Source organism: Symphalangus syndactylus, chromosome 23, assembly GCF_028878055.3.
Source record: "Symphalangus syndactylus isolate Jambi chromosome 23, NHGRI_mSymSyn1-v2.1_pri, whole genome shotgun sequence".
NCBI lineage: Eukaryota > Metazoa > Chordata > Mammalia > Primates > Hylobatidae > Symphalangus > Symphalangus syndactylus.
In genome coordinates this window covers 53046823-53067767 of record NC_072445.2, presented here as the reverse complement: position 1 = coordinate 53067767, position 20945 = coordinate 53046823, and the positions used below count along the sequence as shown (strand labels likewise).

General features: G+C 40.2%; 1 protein-coding gene across 7 annotated transcripts in view; it reads right to left on the bottom strand.

Moving 5' to 3' along the window:
- Positions 1–20945, bottom strand: part of KIF13A (kinesin family member 13A) — a 244840-nt gene that overhangs the window by 92002 nt on the left and 131893 nt on the right. For all 7 annotated transcript variants that reach the window (XR_008654282.2, XM_055264088.2, XM_063632214.1 and 4 more), the window contains exons 5-9: positions 7932–8024; positions 7339–7519; positions 3891–3978; positions 2267–2401; positions 1321–1433 (exon numbers count right to left, since the gene is read on the bottom strand). Coding sequence is in view for 6 of the 7 variants with exons in the window: in XM_055264088.2 (XP_055120063.1) it covers positions 1321–1433; positions 2267–2401; positions 3891–3978; positions 7339–7519; positions 7932–8024 (610 nt within the window). In the remaining variant the exon portion in view is untranslated. The remainder of the gene's footprint in view (positions 1–1320; positions 1434–2266; positions 2402–3890; positions 3979–7338; positions 7520–7931; positions 8025–20945) is intronic.

Sequence of the window (20945 nt, the reverse complement as noted above, 5' to 3'; positions counted from 1 at the left end):
TACAGTGCTACGGAACACTAGAACTTATTCCTCCAATTTAGCTGTAATTTTGTATCCATTAACCAACCTCTGGTTATTCCCCCTGGCCTCCCCTTTCCAGCCCCTAGTAACCACTATTCTACTTTCTACTTCCATGAGATCAACTTTTTTAGCTTCCACATATGTTTTTGAGCAAGCTGCACCATGCAGTTTTATTTAATTAAAACTCGTACATCTTTTTTTTTTTTTTTTTTGGAGACGGAGTCTCGCTCCGTCGCCCAGGCTGGAGTGCAGTGGCGCGATCTCGGCTCACCGCAAGCTCCGCCTCCCGGGTTCATGCCATTCTCCTGCCTCAGCCTCTCCGAGTAGCTGGGACTACAGGCGCCCGCCACCACGCCCGGTTAATTTTTTGTATGTTTTTTTAGTAGAGACGGGGTTTCACCGTGGTCTCGATCTCTTGACCTCGTGATCCGCCCGCCTCGGCCTCCCAAAGTGCTGGGATTACAAGCGTGAGCCACCGCGCCCGGCCACATCTTTTTTTTTTTTTTGAGACAGAGTCTCACTCTGTTGCCTAGGCTGGAGTACAGGGGAGCGATCTTGGCTCACTGCAAACTTCGCCTCCCAGATTCAAGTAATTCTCATCCCTCGGCCTCCTGAGTAGCTGGGATTACAGACGTGTGCCACCATGCCCAGCTAATTTTTGTGTTTTAGTAGAGACGGGGTAGAGATGGGTAGAAACGGGGTAAAGACCAGGTAGAGAAGGGGTTTTGTCACGTTGCCCAGGCTAGTCTTGAACTCCTGGCCTCAAGTGATCCACCCACCTTGGCCTTCCAAAATGCTGGGATTATAGTCGTGAGCCACCGTACCCAAACAAAATCCTTATACATCGTTTTTTTTTCCTTTGAGATAAAGTCTCACTCTGTTGCCCAGGCTGGAGTGCAGTGGTGCAATCTTGGCTCACTGCAACCTCCACCTCCCAAATTCAAGCGATTCTCCTGCATTAGTCTCCCGAGTATCTGGGGTTACAGGTGTGCGTGACCGTGCCTTTTTAGTAGAGATGGGGTTTTGCCATGTTGGCCAGGCTGGTCTCAAATTCCTGACCTCAGGTGATCTGCCCGCCTTGGCTTCCCAAAGTGCTGGGATTACAGGCATGAGCCACCATGCCTGGCCAAAAACCTCATACATCTTAATAGACACAGGTTGTTGTTTTTCTTCAATCCAGTTTACTAAAGCTATACAGACTTTAAACAACCTGTGCATCAGAACCATCTGACCCTCATAATGCAACAAATCCCCCCCAGAAGGAAATCACCCAGGCTGTTCTGGGACCAGCCACCTTACTTGTTAATGTTGCTGCCTTCTTTCAGTCGCTCTCCTGCAGCTCCTGTTTTAGATACTCTTTCGCTACCCGCCAGGTCTACCAAGCTGACCTTACTGACTTTCTCCCCGGAATTCTAGTTATAGGAAACAAGAGAGAGAGAAAAAAAACTTATCAATAAAAACCACATGGATATCTACATATATGTTAGCACTATAATTGAGCAATCCATCCCACTCTCACATGGCAAATTTCTTAAGTTTTTAAATGGTTAGAAGAGTTATTTGAACTAGTAATTAATTTCATGGTTAAAATTTAAATTGGCGTAGAAATGTAGCATTTTGTTTTACAGTTGGGTAGCAAGTACACCCAGCTTTCTGGAATACAGTCAGAAAGCTGGAGATTTTAAATGCCTATGAGGAGATATGAGGACATGAGGATTTCTGCACATTCAGGTCAAATCCTTCTTCCTTTGAAAAAAGGTTTAGGCTAAAGGTTGTGGCGTCCTCTTTAATGTCCTTCAATGACTATAAAGCTGACATGTTTCCATGGGAATTTCAGCATGAAAGGATATATATTAAAAGCTGTATGGTGATGCCATCACACTTGTTAGGGGCTTTGCACAAGAAATACAATTATTTTTCTTTTTTGTTTTTGTAGAGTCTGGGTGTTGCTATATTGTAGAAGACGGTCGTGAACTTCTGGCCTCAAGCAATCCTCCTCCCTCAGACTCCCAAAATGCTGGAATTACAGGCATGAGCCACTGTACCAGGCCAAAATCCAATTTTTTAAAAAATCAAATATAAAGAAAGACCTAACAAATTAAATGATAAGCAAAGTAGCTCACCTAGTAAGCAGAAGAGCCAACATACAATTCTCAGCCACTGAACCCAACCATGAAAGACTTTACCTATATGGACACTTTCAGTTCTTCCACCCACCCCCAAAATGTTCTGCCTAATCCCTCACCCCAGACTGCAGGTCATAAAGTGTCTGTGTGATTATGATGTTGAACACAGCATGGGAGCGGCTGCTTTCTTCATTCATGTTGGTAGCAGCTACGGTTCGAGACTTATTTCCCTCAGACATCAATGACTCAATATCCTAGGGGCAAAGCATAAGGAAAAGACCATAAGCAAAAACACAAGAATGCAGTCCTGCACACCAGGTATATATATTAATTATGATTCCTCTGATGCCTTTGTCACCACCCTTCCATAGAAACCTCCCTGCCGCTCCTCCATTAAGCATGGTTTGAGCTTCCACCTCACTCAGGACTTTGTAATGTATGAAATGTTTCCCTTATTCTTTCTATTTCCCAATTGTCTTCTTTCTCAGTTGAGTCCCTATTTTCTCCTTTTTGGGTTCCCGGGGTAGCTATATTTATTGAGCACTCCGATAATCAATAATAGCAGTGAGTTGATTTAACTCTTACTCTCCTGTGCTTACCGGCCCGCTGATGCCTGCCTGTCTGCCTCCCTCCTCCCATACTGTGGCTCCCTGATGGCAGGGTTTTTTCCTTATTCCACTTTGTACGCTTGCTCCTAGAATGCCTAGAGCCTATAGGATCTTATGAAATATTTGCTAAATGAACTTTGTTTTCTTGATTTTCATACAAGGACGCTGAAGTTCATGGAGGTCAAGCAACTTTCCCCACATCCAGTAAGAGGTAGAGCTGGGATGCAAATTGAGCACCCTGGTTCCTACTAGTAAGTGACAGGATAACATCAACACTTACTTCAACCACACTGAGCTAAGAACCAGGGACCTCAGCGAAGGGGCTGAGTTAGCACCTTTAGACCAAAAAAGTATCCATTCATTTCAGAATCTAAATGTTTGTAAAATGATCACTGTGCTCTATTTCTGATTAGAGCAATTCTATATATATCTTGATTTAAATGGCTGGAGAGAATCACTGTACAGATTAGTTTTAGTCATACTAAGTCTGGGGTGATAATGGGCCAGCCACATCCCACAAACAGCACAAAGTAAGTGCAGGGATTTGCTTGTTCCTTCGTGCATTCACTCATTCATTTACATTCTTTAGCAACAGAGATAGCAGTTTGTGTTATGAGATTTCCAGAGCAATCACTATAGAAATAGAAGCAGAATCTTGAGTCAGATCTTAACAAGGCATATAAGTCAAAGAGTAAATACAGTAAAACAGGCCGGTCAATTGCAAGACGAGTGATTCAGAAAAACAGGAGAGCCAGAAGTGACAGAAACCAAGGCAGGAGACTCTGCCAAAAAGAAAGGGCTGTACTAACTGCCAAATACTATTTAGAATACCACATGTCTAGAAGGATGTCACTGGTATCATTGGGAGAACAGTTTTAACAGAGTAGTATTAGTGAAAATATGCAGCAACCTGAAAACACTGGGCCTTCCGGCCACACTGTAAAACCTTCACAACAAAGCAACTTGAAGAGTGTGATGAAAAGCCCTTTTCCTCTCTGCGGTGTGCCGATACTGGGTTTCTGAGGCCCTGAGTAGCATCATTGTGCTATAAAGCATCCACATAAAATATATTCAGTATCACTTACATACTTTGATTTATAGTCAGCTTTTAATCACATTAAAAAAAATGACTTACCTCAAAACTAGTGACAGCTAGCTGAGATAAACCATCTACATATGGTCCCAAAACTTTATGTTCTCGAACTTTAAGAGACTGTCTACTCCTGTGGGAGGGAGGAAAAAGGAATAAATGAATCAGAAAGCTGGAAGCTTTTCTTTCTTTTTAAGTACACGGTAACTAAGATAACAATTTCAAAAGAATTTTTAAATGACTCCTCCCCCCAACAAATCTAAAAGCTACTTTATTTGGATTAGCAAAACAATATTTCACATGAGAAATGTGTTTTATGCTCTGATTTCTATTTAAAGTATGTTACTATTTTAAACATGCTATCTCTAGTCACAAACCTTACTGGGTTAGGCTGTCAGTTATACTTTGGGGAGGGTTGGGGGAAAAGGGAACCAAAAAACATGCCAGATCAAATTAACCTTTAGGCTATTTCATAAATAAGCATATTCTCAGCAGATAATGTCTTAAAATGGTGTTTATTTTTTGAGACAGGGTCTCACTCTGTCACCCAGGCTAGAGTGCAGTAGCATGACCCCGGCTTACTATAGCCTCGACCTCCCGCCCAGGTGATTCTCCCACCTCAGCCACCCACGTAGCTGGGACTACAGGCCCATGCCACTATGCCTGGCTAATTTTTATATTTTTTGCAGAGATGTGGTTTCACTATTCTGCCCAAGCTGGTCCTGAATTTCTAGGCTCAAGCAATCCTCCAGCCTCAGCCTCCCAAAATGCTGGGACTGCAGATGTGAGCCACCACAGCCCGGTCAAAATTTTTGAATTAGTAGTAGACAGTATTAAAATGTTTAAACTTTACTTCATTCATGTCTGCATTGGTTTATGCTACTTCTATGCTTACACTATTTTACACAGAAAGTGAGATTATAGTACAGAGTTTGTTTATAATTACTGATGTTTGTCCTATATTTAGAATTGGTTCTGCTAATGAAAATTTTGAAGCTCTTTCGAATTTTTAAATGATAAACCTGGTTTGGAACCCATTTGAACAGTTTATCAAAAGATGGCAATGTGTACGCCATCTTTTTCAGGGCATCACATATTAATCATCTTTCAAATTAAGAGTCATTGCTTAGCATCACCAATATATGGGAAAAAGGAGCAAAGAAGCATCACTGAATGCATCCCAAAGTCCTGGCACTGTTCCCTGAAGCACTTTTCAGTTATGCTGTTTAATTTCATAACATCCCTACAAAGTAGGCTTTACCACCTTTATTTTAAAGACGAAGAATTCAATGTGACAATGAGCTACTTAGATGCACACGATCCAGTACGCAGCTTACTCTGCTTGCCAGAGATTCTATAATGCTATTCAGCAGCAAGAAAAAGCAAACCTAGTATTCTATCAAGTGCCTGTGATGGTGTCCAGTATCTGAAATTCTTGTACACTACTGGTGGGAGTGGAAATTGGTACAACCACTTTGGATAACAGTTTGCGCTATTGAATAAAATTGGAGATTCAGTATTTTGTGACTTACAATTCCACCCCTAGATGTGTTACCTAGAAACTCCTGCACCTGTACACCAGGAAACCTGTATAACAATGCTTTCAGAGCAGCACTGTATTGATAAAAGCAGGAACCACACAAAAGACAGAGAAAGTGATGAATTATTGATATAATCATGCAATGAAATGCTAGACAACAGTACAAATTCATTAGCACTTCATATATAAATGAATCACGGTGGGGGGAACAAATCACCAAAAAACACATATATTATGATGTCATAGAAAGTTAAAAAATTATGCAAAATTATTTGTAAATTCTAAAGAAGAGGAAGAGAACGCTAAACACAAAATTCACAATAGTAGTTACCTTGGGGAGGGGTAGAAAATGGATTCGAGAGGAACATATAGTGAGCTTCACAATTATTGGTCATGTTCCATTTATTTATTTATTTATTTAATTTTAGCTAGAGTACTTTTGACTAAGTCACGTTCCATTTATTAAGCCAATGTAGGTAGGCAGTTGTTTTTATTACTCTTTATGCCTTACAGGTGTTATAAATGTTCTTTTGTATGCATTAAATAGTTAATAGCTTCTTTTTTTTTATTAATAGCTTCTTAAGAGTAAATATAAACATTTTCTTTGACTGGGTCACTTCCTTGTCACTCATAATTTTGGTCAAAATGCACCAAAGTAGTAACAGTGGTTATTATTTTGAGAAGCAGTCTCACTCTACTGCCCAGGCTGGAATGCAGTGGCACGATCTTGGCTCACCGCAACCTCTGTCTCCTGGGTTCAAGCAATTCTCCTGCCTCAGCCACCTGAGTAGCTGGGATTACAGGTGCCCAGCACCATGCCCAGCTAGTTTTTGTATCTTAGTAGAGACGGTGTTTCACCATGTTGACCAGGCTGGTCTTGAACTCCTGACCTCAAGTGATCCACCCACCTTGGCCTCCCAAAATGTTGGGATTACAGGCATGAGCCACCATGCCTGTCCTTAGGGATTATTTTTGAATGGTGAGATTATAGGTCATTTTTATTTCTTCTTATACTTTACCTATTTTTCAAATTTTCCATAAATAGATATTATTTTTAAATCAGTACAATTTTTTTTTTTTTTTTTTTTGAGAAAGCGCCTCCCTCTGTTCCCCAGACTGGAGTGCAGTGGAGCAATCTCAACTCACTGCAACCTCTGCCTCCTAGGTTCAAGTGATTCTCCTGCTTCAGCCTCCCAAGAAGCTAGGATTACAGATGCCCATCACCACACCCGGGTAATTTTTGTATTTTTAGTAGAGATGGGATTTTGTCATGTTGGTCAGGCTGGTCTCGAACTCCTGACCTCAGGTGATCCGCCCACCTTGGCCTCCCAAAGTGCTGGGATTACAGGTATGAGCCACTGTACCAGCCCCAAATTTTTTAATTGAAAAAAAGTAAATGGTCCCCCTTCCTCTATGAATCAAATAAATATATTTTTAAATCACCTAGTTAAAAAAAATATAGATCCCTGGGTTTCACCCTGGGTCTACTGAATACAGTCTCTATGGGTGGGTATCAGCCAAGTGGATGCTTAAAATGTTCCCCACGATTCCAATGCACAGCCAGGGAAGGGCATTGCTTGCCTTGGCTGGGATGTTTCAATCCTTTAACCCTTTGACCTTTAACACGTCAGTGCCATTTTCCAATGTAAATGGAAGAACCAATGTGCTATTCCTAACTCAATTTTTATGAATAGTTCATGGTGGCAAAAAAAATAATACCAATAGTAAAAACATCTTTTCAAAGGGCATACATAGGCAACTTTATACATTAATGTAGGATAAACACTGGGTATACCAACAGGCTTTGAGAAGCTGATGATTTCTCTGTAAATGAATGAAAACCAGTGTAGTCACCAAGAGCTTAAATACTTATATTCACTTCCAATTTTAACTTTAGAATCATTTAAAATTATCTCCCCCTATTAACACACTTAATCTTGACCACTAACTTACCCTTTGGGGTCTAAAAGATCCCGAACTTTCTCATTATAAATTTCCATATAGGACACTTCAACTTTAAAGGTCTGTGACTCATTTTGCTCCAAAGAGATCCTTTTAAATAAAGCACAGCAGAGCCTTGGAATAAGGCCCAGCTGCTCAGCATGGCCCATCATGGAAAAGGATTTTCCCGAACCTGGAGAATAGCAAGCAAAAAGAAGAACAGGTAGAGGAGGAAGCAAAATGCAATGCTTCAACCATACAAGGTTTCCCCATATACTGGCCATGGTAACAGAGCAGAAAAGTGGCCAACTTAGCCTCAAACCCTGTTGCTCAGGCTGGAGTGCAGTGGTGTGATCATGGCTCACTATGGTCTCAAACTCCTGGGCTCAAGCCATCCTCCCACCTCAGTCTCCCAAGAAGCTGGGACTACAGGTGTGCCACCACGCTGGGCTAATGTTTTTAGTTTTTGTAAAGACGGGTCTTACTATGTTGCCCAGGCTGGTCTCAAACTCCTAGGCTCAGGAGATCCTCCCACCCCAGCCTCACCAAGTGCTGGGATTATAGGCATGATCCCCCACATCTGGACTATAAAAGCAACTTCTTACCTGTCTGTCCATATGCAAAAATGCACGCATTATACCCCTGAAAGGCTTTTTCAAGAATTCCTTCCCCAAGGCACTTGAAAACTACTTCTTGACCTAAAAAACAGGACAAATATTAAAAACTAATAAAAAGAATAATTTTTCCTGACATATTTGTATCAGTAACAATATTACGTCAATTCAAAAAAATGTTAAAAGTGTACCAAGTGCCTACTAAGTACAGGGCTGTGTATTAAGTGCTTGATGTACGCAATTTCATCCACACTTCTAACCTACAGCTCAGTACCTGGATACACTGTTTCCCTCTAAGACACTTCTCTAGATATTAAAGTTGTCTTTCCATTGTGAGTGGGCCATATGGAAGCAGCATTCAAATTTTGTTGTTTTTTCTTATGACTAAGTACCTACAATGTCATTAAACATGAATTGCCTTATCTCCCCAGCTAGATTCTGAACTGCCACTGAACAAGACCATGTTATACACACCTTGGTACCCCCCTCGGCACCTAGCTTGGTGTTTTGTACATGCCAAGTGCTGAAAAACCGTTAGTTGCTGAGGATGGATTGACAACTTCAGCTGCTGTTTGTAGATTCACAGGCACCCGTCACCTGTGTCCCCACAGGGGGAGTGGGGGACAAGTTCTCTTTCGTGAATCTCTCTGTATCACACTGCAGCTCTTGGGGGCATTGTGTCATGTACTATACTATGGCAGAGTGGGGCTGAAGAGTAAATGAGTGACAACCTGTTTTAAACATATAAAAGGACAGCATTTGCTACCCTTTGAATTTGGTGATTTTCTAATATTCATTCTGTGTCACTAAGACAATTAGACTTATATTCTCCTTCCTGTCTTCTTATAGTCCTTAGAACATTCACTGTTACAGCATTTGCAGAAACTACTAGTTTAAGTACCCGTTTCCTCCACTGGAATGAGAGTTCCCTGATGCCCAAAACTATAACCTGCTTATCTTCATGATCCTAGAGCCTAGTACAAAATGCTTAATAAATGTCGAAAGAATGAGTCAATTTAACATTTTTATCTTACATGATAGTTCCTTTTACATTTGAAAATAATGTAACACAACATAAGCTTTTGGTTTTACGTTTTTCTTTTATGGAAATTTATATCTGATTTTAGGAGTCACTTATTATACTATGATATGTGATGATTGCAGGATGAGACTCTTAAAAGTGTTTCAACACAAAACGAGATAGTATTTGTGATATGTGTTTAGTTCTGTGTCCCCACCCAAATCTCATCTCGAATCGTAATCCCCACGTGTCAAGGGAGGGACCTGTTGGGAGATGATTGGATCATGGGGGTGGTTTTCCTTATGCTGTTCTCATGATAGTGAGTTCTCACAAGATCTGATGGTTTAAAAGTGTGTGGCTTCCTTTGAGTTCTTTTCTCTCTCTCTCACTGCCATGTAAGACGTGCCTTCCTTCCCCTTCACCTTCCACCATGATTCTAAGTTTCCCGAGGCCTCCCCAGCCATATGGAACTGTGAGTCAATTAAATCTCCTTTCTTTACAAATTATCCTGCCTCATGTAGTTCTTTACAGCAGTGTAAAAACAGACCAATACAATTTGCAACCATTAGGCTGGCAAAAAATAAAATTCTGACAACATCAAATATTGCTGCATTGAGGAAATAGGTGTTTTCATAAGCTGCATATGGGGGGAGAATAAACGCATACAGACGTTCTGAAGGAAAACTTGACAGCATCTATAAAAGGGAATATGCCTACACTGTCTGACCCACTGTGAAGCATCTATCTAGAAACACATTCCCAAAAAGGACCCTGTGAAGGATGTTCATGGCAGTGTTATTCATAATACTGTAAATGGGAATCAAGTTAAATGTCCATAAGTATGAAAGTAAGTAAAGTGTGGCTGTTTTATATGATGGGATATACTACATAACATTTTTTAAAAACAATAAACCCCCAATGCCTACATCTATGCGTAAATAATGCTCGAATAAAAAAACATTGTTAAGTGAAAAAAAAGCCATGTTCAGAACTGTACATATAATGTAAAACCTTATGTCAAATAGTTGTGTGTGTGTGTGTGTGTGTGTGTGTGAGAGAGAGAGAGATCTACGAATGCTAAAGTGTAAAAAATGGATTGGAAAAAAATATACCAAATTTATATAACTTTATTTCTCTATTGCTAACTTCTACCATCTAGCATAGATGTTTGATAGCTTCCACCAAACAAGCTGGTGGAATATGTGGATTTTTAAAAATGGGTGTAATCAGAAGAAGCTTTTCTAAACACCCAGGTCTGTTGTGAAGCATACCTTAAGATCCGTATGCAAATACGTGTATATTCAGAGAAGAATAAGGTATAATCAAAATTATTATCTGCTTCACAAATTGCTTTTATGTTATAGTCAAGTATGATAGTCTTGTGCTCACGAAGAAAATACCTGACCACTCTGGTGCATGATCTTTCATACATATTAATATTTATTTCTCATGTTTTCTCAAAGGACCTTCCTTATTCCACGTATGTTCCCAAGCCCCGTGCTAAAAGTCAGGCCTTAAATCTGGAGCCAAGGCCTATAGCAGAGAAGAACCAGAATTAAATCCAGCCTGTGCCCAGGCTTATTAGGATTGCTTGTGGTCCCCAGCCAGACCTAAGTGCCATTTGAAGGCATTCTAAAAGCAATACATTCTTGGCACAAACAGCTGAATGGAGCAATCCTGTTTGATCTTCCACACTGGTTAACCAGCCTCCAGGAAGGGAGGGGGGTGAGGGTGGGGACAAGAGACCTCAAGAGTTGGCTAAGTCAAGCATCCTGACCATAGTTCATGATTTCAATTCATATTTAGTTAACTTGAAAAAAATCCCAACAGCTTGAGTTGATGAAAGGACTCAATGCAGAGAAGTACTGTGGTCAAAGAGATTTTATTATGGCTTCCTAGAGCCTAAAGTTAATATATAGTATATCTATTCCCATATCAGGTAGTAAAATGTGGTACTTCTGGTTTCTGCTCTTGATGCTGAATACACTGGAATTACAAGGAATTATTTTCCTAGGTTCTTTCAAGAGTAAATCACAATGTGTCTTTTTCCTTGGTAGGAATGGCCTTTTAAACTAAAGATTGTTAGTTGGAAAAACAAGGATGACTGCTATATAGCTGTATGAAATAGGTTTATGATGTAAATGAAATAAACTACCAGGATGTGCATACTAAAATTGCATGAAAAATAAATGAAATGATCAAAGAACTCCCCAGCATATAAAAATACAAGAGTAGGCCGAGCATGGTGGCTCACACCTGTAATCTCAGCACTCTCGGAGGCCGAGGTGGGAGGGTGGCTTGAGGAGAGGAGTTCAAGACCAGCCTGGCCAACAAAGTGAGACTCTGTTTCTACAAAAAATGTAAAAAAAAAATAAAGGAGTAAATTTCAGTTTAGTGTATGACCAAATTGTTGCAAACACTAAACAGGACATGATTTAACCTATTAAACTTGTATTCTTTTATTATTTATGCTACTAAGGAAAAGCAAAGATAATTTTTATCAACTGTCCTGTTGGCAATGTACTTTAGATATTTTGTTTTTTTGTTTTGTTTGTTTTTGTTTTTTTGAGATGAGTCTTGCCCTGTCACCCAAGCTGGAGTGCAATGGCACTATCTCAGCTCACTGCAACCTCCGCCTCCCGCGTTCAAGTGATTCTCCTGCCTCCGCCTCCTGAGTAGCTGGGATTATAGGGGCCCACCACCAAGCCCAGCTAATTTTTGTATTTTTAGTAGACACGGGGTTTCACCATGTTGGCCAGGCTGGTCTCGAACTCCTGACCTGAGGTGATCCGCCCTCCTTGGCCTCCCAAAGTGCTGAGATTACAGGCGTGAGACACTGTGCCTGGCTGGCACAATTTTTTTTTCATGTTCACCTTTACTGCCAGATTGTGAAAACAGTAATTGCTGCATCTTAGTAGAATGCCTGGCACGCAATAGGCATTTGTATTCACTGAATTATTCCTGTGTTGATATTGCTGTTCTCAGAAAAATGTATTTTAAATTAGGAGCCTCTTCCCTCATCAGTGACAATAAGTTATCAGAAGGCTGTTGTAGTCCAGCCTGGGTGACAAAGTGAGACTCTGTCTCAAAAAAAAAAAAAAAAAAATTCTTTGAACTTAAAAATAAATGTTTAATTGTATCAGTTTACACTTCGGTCAAAGTATGACTGTTTTTGAAATTCTAATGAATCCCATAAGACTATAGTAGGCCTTTGTTAAATAAGCCAATGGGGTATGAATAAATGCGTCAACACACTATGTAGGTACTAATAAGGTAATTTTGATAAAAATTACAAATCACATTTTTACTAATACCCACAGCATCCTCCTGGACATTACAACAAAATATATGTGACAAAAAAATAAAAACTAGTCTCTCTGATTTCCACTAAATATATACATGTGATTTCAAATACAGTCAACTTGTTTTAGTTAGTTATTTTTGGCAGATAGAATATAATTCAAATGTATCATATTTAGTAAAGTTTTATTCATAATTGGAAAAGAAAAAAATCTGAGAAAAACAACATAAAAAATTGAAAACGAGTATACTACGTTTCTGAAAAAATTTTTCATTCTCCATGTATTTTTACAAATTTACGCAAGATTGGAGTCTAGAGAGACTGGAATACATTTTATTACTATGGCTTTGTGTCTCAAAGACAATGCATTCTGTTTTAAGACAAGAAATAATGAACATTTTCCCATCTCTACAAATATACATCAACATCAGCATTTTTAACAGGAGCTCAGCTTTCCATTGTATGAATAATGGATGCAATCAGTTACCTACTATGGATATTTAGATTATTTCCTTTTATTTTTCTGCAATATTTATTCTTACATGTTTACCTCTGTGCAGTTTCCTATTGACTTTACTAGGCAAAACTTCAAAAAATCAAATCTCCAAGTTCTCTAAAAATGCATGAGTCTCTACTTTCAACACTCTCAACAACAATCCCTATGATCATTCTTCTTAGTTCTGACTGAGTCAGTAGGAAAAAAAAGCCTCTTGTTTGGATAATTTTTCTTCTATTTATTGCTTATTTGTATTAACACTTTAGTAAGTTGACTATTTAAGTCCTTGGGCTAGCCATTGCTTTTCTTCTCATGAATTTTAAAATCCTCATTATATATTGAGGATATTAACCATTGGTCTATCTTACATGTTATAAATATTTTTTCCCAGTCTGTCATTTGCCTATCGGTCTTACATTATTCTTGGTCATACAAGAGCTTCTGGTCTTTCATATTTAAATCTTTTCTCTTTTCCTTCATAATTTCTGCCTATGATATGTGTTATGCCTCACAAATCCTTTTCCACCCCCAAATGATATAGAACTCACCCATATTTTCTTCCAGTTTTGTTTTTGTTATTATTTATTTCATTTATTTTGGAGACAGGATCTCGCTCTGTGTCCAGGCTGGAGTGTGGTGGCAGGATCATAGCTCATGGCAGCTTCAAATGACTGGGCTCAGGTAATCCTCCTGCATCAGCCTCCCAAGCAACTGGGATTAGAGATGCGCACCACCACTGTTTTTAACAATTTGACTTTCAAACCTGAGTTTTACTCCTTACCAGTAACATGACACTGGGAAGGTTCCAGTTTATCGGTAAAATAAGACTAATAGTTGATACCTAAGTGGGCTACTGGGATGGTTTAATAAACCAATATAGGTAAAGCACTTACCATAGTACGTGGCCAGTATAAATCTAGAATATATTTTAGTTATTATCTATTATTATCATCTCTTAAGTCTTTAATCAACTATAATTCATTTTACTGCAAAGAAAAAGTAATTAGTTATTTTTCCTTCAGATGGCTCCTTCATTTTTGCAACAATTTTGTGGCATGATCCAATTTCAAAGATAAAAGAAAAAAGGTCAGGTGTGGTGGCTCATGCCTGTAATTCCAACACTTCGGGAGGCTGAGGTGGGAGGATCTCTCGAGGACAGGAGCTCAAGACTAGCCCAGGCAAAATAGTGAGACTCCCATCTCTACAAAAAATAAAAAATTAAACAGGCATGGGCCAGGCATGGTGGCTCATGCCTGTAATCCCAGCACTTTGGGAGGCCGAGGCGGGCGGATCACGAGGTCAGGAGATTGAGACCAACCTGGCTAACATGGTGAAACCCCGTCTCTACTAAAAATAAAAAAAATTAGCTGGGCATGGTGGCGGGCACCTGTAGTCCCAGCTACTCGGGAGGCTGAGGCAGGAGAATGGCGTGAACCCGGGAGGTGAAGCTTGCAGTGAGCCAAGATTGCACCACTGCACTCCAGCCCAGGTGACAGAGCGAGACTCCGTCTGAAAAAAAATAAAAAAATACACAATTAGCCAGGCATGGCGGTGGTGGATTGTTTGAGCCTAGGAGGTTGAGGCTAGAGTAAGCCATGATCGTGCCACTGCACTCCAGCCTGAACGACAGAGCAAGACCCTATCTCTTAAAACAAAACATTAAAAAGAAAAGATACTTGTTCTTAGAAAGATTTCTGAAAGGAGCCAATTATCACTATTTTTCTAGCTCCCACAGAGGTCCCATTTAAAAAATATTACTGACCAAATATGATGGTGGTGACTCTCACATGTAAGGTGGTGGGGGACAGAAAGGGTGGGGTGTGTGTTCGTGTGTGCATGGACATGATGAGATGAAGGAACAGTATCATTATTTGGGCCAGGGTATGCTAATCCATATTGTCTATTATAAGAAAAATACTTTTTTTTTTTTTTAACACTGAGATAGAAGGGTACAGGGAAAAAAAACCACCCAATATAAAAAACTGTATCAGCAAAACTGTGAGTGGGACAGGTTCTAGAGTTCCCCCTATTCTGCCCTTCTGGTGCCTTTTCAGCTATGTGAACCCCTGGCCGGAGTTATACTTAACCAGTTCTTTGGTTCGGTGACCTTCAAGGCACCACTGGAATAGTAAAAACAACTACAAAAAAAGCCAAATTGTCAACCAAGGCCTAAAAGGCAATATGACTCTTGATACAGTCTCTGTCCTCTCTTGCAATCAGCTCTCGGTGAAACACAGATGATGGCTACACTTCGCTCTGCAATAGAAAATATGAAATACCAAGAACCCTCATATGGTCTCTTAAAGAGACCCTAGTTTATCCAAAAGACTGAAGGTTTTTTGTTTTGTTTTGTTTTGTTTTGTTTTTGCTTTGTTCACTTCTGTTTTTTTTTTTTTTTTTTTTTTTTTTGAGACGGAGTCTTGCTCTGTCGCCCAGGCTGGAGTGCAGTGGCGCTATCTCGGCTCACTGCAAGCTCCGCCTCCCGGGTTCACGCCATTCTCCTGCCTCAGCCTCTCCGAGTAGCTGGGACTACAGGCGCCCGCCACCACGCCCGGCTAATTTTTTGTATTTTTAGTAGAGACGGGGTTTCACCATGGTCTCGATCTCCTGACCTCGTGATCCGCCCACCTCGGCCTCCCAAAGTGCTGGGATTACAAGCGTGAGCCACCGCGCCCGGCCTTCTGTTTTTAAAACACAACAGTCCCTTTTCTCAGCATAGGAAAAGATGACTTGCCAACTGCTTTTTGAACCTCGGTTCATGAAAAAAGAAGCTGTTTATGCTGAGTGGTGGGAATCAGGGAATTCAAACAGTGCATGGGTGGATCCCATAAAAGACGCAATATCTCCACCCTAAACGTTTTCTGACTACAGTTTACACTCAAATAGAATGAGGTACTATTTGTCTAGGGGAAAGCACACCAGCCCATAAGCGAAGGTTTGTAAGTCCCGTGGGAAACAGGAGGCTCTATGAGTATTTGTTTCTATCCCAGACAATCCGAGCAGAGCCATAACATTGTCAAATCCAAGAGGCCTGTGACTTTTCAGCAGAACCGATGCCAAAAAGGCGGTGGCCACTCTGCAGATGTTAGCTCCGCATGCCTGGTGCAGGAAATTCACAGGGCAAGCCTGACCTCACTTGTTAATAACCATGACCACAATGCCAATTTCCTCTGGGGTTTATGATTAGACCTTCTATAATCACGTGAACAAGTCTTAAAACACAGGCATGCCCAAAGTAACCCATAACACAATGTCAGAACAGCAAAGAGAGCTCCTGTATGGAATTTCTACAAGCAAAGTCACAGACCTGAGTCACTCAACCCTGAGTCATATAACGATATGAATCTTTTTCTTTCTTGAGATAGTCTTGCTCTTCCACCAGGCTAGAGTGCAGTGGTGTGATTATAGCTCACTACAGCCTCTAACTCCTCGAGATTCAAGGAATCTTCCTGTTTCGGCCTCCTGAGTACCTAGGACTACAGGTGTGTGCCACCACATATGGCTAATTTTTTATTTTTATTTTTTAGTAGAGGTAAGATCTTGCTATGTTGTCTGAGCTGATCTTGAGCTCCTAGCCTCAAGTGAGCCTCCCACCTTGGCCTCACAAAGTGCTGGAATTATAATCACTGTACCCAGCCTGACACAGATCTTTGAAAAGCTAACACCCTTGGGTGTCCACACTTGTGCATAATCTGTCCCTACTTAGAACAGCAGCAATAGGCTCAAAGCTACCATGTGTGTGTACTGGGAGATGGGTAACCAAAGCAAATCTCTTTCTATAGCAAGAAAGAAACCAGGGATGGAAGGAAAAATGCAGCTATCATTCCTATGCCCAACATCTGATGACTGAAGAGGCACAGGATAAAAGAGTCACAGTGGGCTGTGTTCTAGAAAGTGAGAGAATGAAATGGGAGGATATAAGCCCTGTCTTGTTTAAAATCTGCACTAAACAAGGCAGACACCTATGGCCCTTGGCTGAATAGAACACTAAGCATGGTGATGCACAGATCAGACCTGGCATATGCACAGAGTATTTCTTGTTTTTCTAAAGTAACTACATAGAAAAGCATCCAATATTTGAACACAATCAATAATTTCATCAGTTTAAACTGAGCCCCCAGTTTTCCTTCTTTTCCCTATCTCTTCTCTTTGGAATCAGAGTAGAGAGAGAGAGGAAAAAAAAAAAATAAAGGCTAGGCTCACTATTTATGACTTGGAATTCCTGGGCCTACTCATTTGTGAGGGTGTTTTTCCACTTCTAAACAGGGCTGACAGGCACAGTGATTTTGATGAGTCTGGACTTGGCAGGTGGCCCAGCTCCAAATCAGAGCACCTGGACAGTGCAAGACCAGACAGGTTCTTCTCACATACCTGAAGGGGTGAAGAATGCCCAGCTTGGATGAGGTTTAAATAAATTCCTTTCTCAAAAATCTTTGGTGTATGGAAGTGTAGCTTTCAAAAATTCTTATATGTAGTGATTTCAAACCTGGTTTAAGTTAAATGACCAAAAACTACAGAGTCCAGATAAAGAAACTGAGGCTGTAGGGCTTGACTTGGTATTACTAGATATAAGTTTTAATCAACTACAGAAAAGTTTGCCATTGAGGTGCCTGGTAAGAGGATCCCAAGAAACCAGGCCATGAGGGTAAAGGTAGACCACGGACACATTTTCCACTGCAGCATCCAATAGCTATCAGTGTTAGTCTGGAAGTCTGGCTTGCAGCATGGCATGGCTGACTCATCCAGATGGATGTTTCCACCACAGCAACAGCACTGGGGCTGGCCATGAGCATGGTCTTTTTTTGTTGCTGGACAAAGTGGCTGATTCACCAAGGAGGAGGTCATGCAACCGCTGCCCTCGGCACTGGTCCCGAGAATGAAGAAAGAATATAAAGCCACTCACCTGTGAAGAATGCCTTACAGAGAATGTGTGTTGGAGTCATACAGGAGGGTGTTTCCCATAAAACAACTGCTGACAAAGTAAACCTTCATTTCTATCTGATTTGATGGTGTTTTACACCCCCTCTCTCTGATAAAGAAGCAGACCCAACTCAACATCTCTTCTGGATTGTAGGCTGCACAATATTTATAGTATTTGAGGGGAGGTTAAAACAAAGCCCAAACCAAATATAAGGATCCTAGAGAACTTCTGACAGGAGTGAGGGTATCTTTAGTAGTATTCCTGGCTAGGTTCTAAGCCAGAGCACTTCAGTATGACTTCCTTAGGAGTCATATTGAATGACTCTTCAGGATGAGAGAGCAGAGGAGCACTATAGGCTGGAGTAGAATCCATAAAATTTTCACCAGCATACATGTCATTAACTAACATCCACATTTACCAATGCTTTCAGTGCTCTCATAGGGAGCAGGGCTTCACTAAACCTCAGTTTTCTTATCTGTAAAATGGGGGCAGTAATAGTTTCTACCTGATTGGGTGCTTTGACAGTCTTATCACCTAGTGCCTGTAGAGGGATCGGCACAGTGCTTCGGATTCAATGCTCAGGGTTGTACTGTCTATTGCTATTGTTATTCACCCCTCTAAACACAATTAAGTTAAATGATGTTTCTGGATGCCAACAAATACCTAAGGAATAAATGTGGACAAAGAAAGGGAAGTATTGAAGAAAGTGGGATTTGATAGGATAAAAAATAGGTGAGTAAAGGGGAGAACAAAAAAGCAGCATATATATATATATATATATACATATATATTTACACACACATACACATAAATATACACTTAAAAAAATTTAACAAGATTAGCAAAGCTCATTTATTTTTTAGCACCCTTCACAAGAAAAATTTTTCTTAACTGACATTCTTGTCCAATTCTCTGGATTAACCAACATTCTCTCTTCCATCTATGAAATGCCCCCTGCATGCTACATCACCCCAGCTGGGAGGCTACTCTCTGGACTGTCACCAGCTGAGTTATGCTTGTAAAAAGGGTCAGTTGTATTTGCTCCTAAACTGTTCTATGTCAGTTGTACTTCTCTGTAATTACATAATTTAATTAACAAATGAAAAAAGAGGGTTGCTGATTCTAAGAAAACTCTAAATAGAATGCTTAGGAACAACTTGATAAAGGTGAATCACCAAAAGAAATGACAAATCGAGTATGCATGAGATAATTTATAAAAGATCATAAAGAAAAACAAAAATCTGGGAGGATTTGGCCTATTTTTTCATAAATGTTTTTTAAAATGGCATGCATCATTTATAATGAATCCCTACTTTAACAAACTGTTCAAGTAGCAACTACTAGTGCTGCTCATAACTATAGGGAAAACTTTTATGGTTTAAACCCAATAGCTAACAATTATTGAGTGTTTCCTCTGTGCAAGGCACTTGCTGAGTGCTTCATACACATAATCCCATTTCAACCCACAAGATTTATAATAAGGAGGTGCTGTTATTATTGCCTACAGCCACACAGTTGGGAAGTGGCAGAGGCAGAATTTGAGCCCAAGAAGTTTGACTCCAGAGCCTGTGCTTTTAACTACTAGAAAAAAGACTTCATTCAAACAGACCATCGGAATAGTAAAATAATGAACCAATACAATATGATAGAACAAATTAATATTGTAGAACTCTGCTAAGAAATTGGTTCTATTTTGGCTACTGTTGGCTTTTAGAATGCAAATTTTGCTGCACAAATGTTTTGTCTCATTACGATTCTGGTTAGTTAATATTTAGTTAAGCAATATGAAGCAGAAATCATTTCTAGCTCTGAGCACATAAAATCCCCCATCACGGGAACAGAATCAAACATGGCTGCTCTTCCCACCGCATTAGTCCACAGATTGGAGGTGCTCTTCTGTCCCCTCACAGTATAAAACAATGCTAGCAGAATAAGAGGCAGATGTACAACCTTTCTCCTGAGTTGCAGGGCATTAACAATGCTCGAAAACACATGGCTTCAGCACATTTGAGCAACATGCCATATGGCAAGAACTGTTATATAATTTCTGAGTCAACAGTTTAGAATCTCTCAGGCCAGGGAATGTTCACATCCACACTGACCCCAGATATGCCACTACCAGACTGTTTTTTTTTTTCATTTTTGGCATGAAGATTTCTATAGAGCTGGGAAGAAAATAAAAACCAAAGTTACTGGAAGTCACTATTACCTACTAACATGGCACATTTTAGAAATGTTAAAAAATGTATTCATTCATTGTCAAGAATGCTTTAATTGCAATCAGCAGTGACTTAAACATTTACAAAGACTGCTTTAAAGTTTCAGTATTGACTATAATATACTAACTTTATAATCTTAAATGTGGATCTGTGTATATCTGCATGTATAATATGAAGTTCGGGAGAACATATTAGTTTATGTAGAAATGCCATGCTCCAGGTATCTAATTCTGCAGGTTATTTCTGTTTTTTTCATTAGCCCTTACACAGGGTTTTTTGCTTCAAAAATTTTTTGCTTCAGAATTATCTGCCAGACAAACATTATTACAACCACCTAGCCAAAAGGTAATAGGAGGAAGAGATAACATATTTCAAATGTAAAATAATTTCTGGCTGGGCGCAGTGGCTCATGCCTGTAATCCCAGCACTTTGGGAGGCTGATCACTTGGTGGGCAGATCACTTGAGGTCAGGAGTTCAAGGCCAGCCTGGCCAACATGGTGAAACCCTGTCTCTACTAAAAAATACAAAAATTAGCAAGGTGTGGCGGCACATGTCTGTAATCCCAGCTACTCAGGAGGCTGAGGCAAGAGAATCGCTTGAACCCAAGGAGGCAGGAGGTTGCAGTGAGCTGAGATCGTGCCACTGCACTCCAGCCTAGGTGACAGAGCGAGACTCCCTCTCAAAAATAAATAAATAGATAATAAAATGTAAAATACCTCAAAGCACGATTCAATGCAATGTGAATGGCTTAACAAATAAGCCTTTAATTTGCCTCTGAAAAGTCCACTGGAACAGCTGTGTGGCCAACATAAAATGGCTGATTCATGTTTTATTAGAGAGCTGGAGGGGATCTGAGATCATTCCAGGCTGTATCTCCTCCTTTCACAGATGAAGAACAGAGACCCACAGAAATTATCCTGCCCAAGGTCTAGCAGTTTGTGGCAAAACCAGTTGTCATAAATCTCAGTACATTGAATTTTCTTTCCAAAGTACTGACTCCTGTCACAATGAGACAATAATAAAGACGATGATAAACATTAAGGGAG